The 1863-nt window shown below is 37.3% G+C and overlaps 1 protein-coding gene across 1 annotated transcript; it reads left to right on the top strand.

Moving 5' to 3' along the window:
• Positions 1 to 1046: 1046 nt before the first annotated feature.
• LOC137219238 (glycine cleavage system H protein, mitochondrial-like) lies at positions 1047 to 1647 on the top strand. Its single transcript, XM_067727507.1, has one exon. The coding sequence runs from the start codon at positions 1092 to 1094 to the stop codon at positions 1611 to 1613; it is 522 nt and encodes a 173-aa protein (XP_067583608.1). The 5' UTR covers positions 1047 to 1091; the 3' UTR covers positions 1614 to 1647.
• The last annotated feature ends 216 nt before the right edge of the window (positions 1648 to 1863 follow it).

The following is a 1863-nucleotide window of genomic DNA, read 5'->3' on the forward strand; positions in this document are numbered from 1 at the left end:
TTGAGTCGATATTATCAAGTGTATTATTTAAATTCTTTTATTTTTCTTTCATTTTGTTTTGGTAATTTGCTTTTCTAAAACTTAGACTTTACTTTTGGAGACATTATAGTTTTACAGCAAAACTGAGTGGAAGGTACAGACAATTCCATATACCTGGCCTCCTCACTATATATTTTCAAGTTATTTCCTCAGTGTTTACTATGAGGATTGCAATATGCATCTTAATTTAAATCAAACTAGCACAGATTAATACTAACTTAATTCCCATAGTATATAGTAACTGTGCTCCAAACTCTCTTACTTTCCACTGTAAGCCCATTAATGCAGATTTGTAATTACTATTTTACACAGAAGTCTTTTAAATCAGTTGAGAAGAAAAAAATCTTTTAATATTTTATAATGTCTTTTGTATTTACATATTAATTATCTTTACTGGTGCTCTTTATTTCTTCATGTGGATTTGAATTACTCTCTAGTGTCCTTTCTTTTAAGCCTGAAGAACTCCCTTTAGTACATCTTGTAGGATAGGACTTCTTGTGATTAATTATCTCCACTTTGTTTATCTGGGGATATCTTAATTTCTTCTTCATTACAATTTTTTAAACTTATTTGAAATAATTACATATTTTAAAAAGTCATAATGATAGTACAGAGAGGTTCTATGTACGCTTCAACAAGTTTCCCTAATTGGTTACTCTTACATAATTATAGTACAATATCAAAACCAGGAAACTGACATTATACATTATAATGTGTGTGTAGAGTTCTGTGTTATCACATGTGATTTGTGTAACTATCACTACAGTTAAGATACAGAACTATTCCATCACCACAAATACCTCCCTCATGCTACTCTTTAATAGACCTGCTCTTCTTCCCAAACATTCCTAACTCCTGGCAACCACTAATCTGTTCTCCATCTCTATAATTTTGTCCTTCTGAGAATGTTATATAAATGTCCTTCTGAGAATGTTATATAAAGCTTTTGAGATTGGGCTTTTTGACTCAGAATAGTACCATTAAGATCAATCCAGCCTTCCAGCCGGGGGTGCTCTAGATGCTGCGCGGAGACCCTCTGCACCCCTGCGAACATGGCGCTGCGACTGGCGCGGAGCGTGCGGGCCGCGGTCTGCAGCCTGCGCGCCATCTCTGCGCCCAACGCGCCCTGCCCGCCGCGGCCCTGGGGACTGCGGGCGGGTGCCATCCGGGCGCTGCGCACCGGTCCCGTTCTGCTGTCGGGTCGTAAATTCACAGACAAACATGAATGGGTAACAACAGAAAACGGTGTTGGAATAGTGGGAATCAGCAATTTTGCACAGGAAGCTTTGGGAGATGTTGTTTACTGTAGTCTGCCTGAAGTTGGGACAAAATTGAACAAACAAGAGGAATTTGGTGCTTTGGAAAGTGTGAAAGCTGCTAGTGAACTCTATTCTCCTCTATCAGGAGAAGTAACTGAAATTAATGAAGCTCTAGCAGAAAATCCAGGACTTGTCAACAAATCTTGTTATGAAGATGGTTGGCTGATCAAGATGACACTCAGTAACCCTTCAGAACTAGATGAACTAATGAGTGAAGAAGCATATGAGAAATACATAAAATCTATTGAGGAGTGAAAATGGAACCCCTAAATAAACTAGTTTGAAACAACTTAATCTAGTATAGTTGTCTTAAATTAGTGGTGGATAGATTTTTAAAAAGCAACTTTTAGCAAAAGAAACTACTTTCAACAATGTTGCCTGAAGAAAATACCCCTTAACTTCCTAATGATTTCACATAAACACTATGCATCTTTTTCACAACAGCCTGTGATTTTTAGGCTAGTCTCCAGTTATAATACTCACAATTCCTGAAATTATCTGTGGT

The sequence above is a fragment of the Pseudorca crassidens genome, chromosome 2, assembly GCF_039906515.1.
Source record: "Pseudorca crassidens isolate mPseCra1 chromosome 2, mPseCra1.hap1, whole genome shotgun sequence".
In the NCBI taxonomy this organism is placed as follows: Eukaryota; Metazoa; Chordata; class Mammalia; order Artiodactyla; family Delphinidae; genus Pseudorca; species Pseudorca crassidens.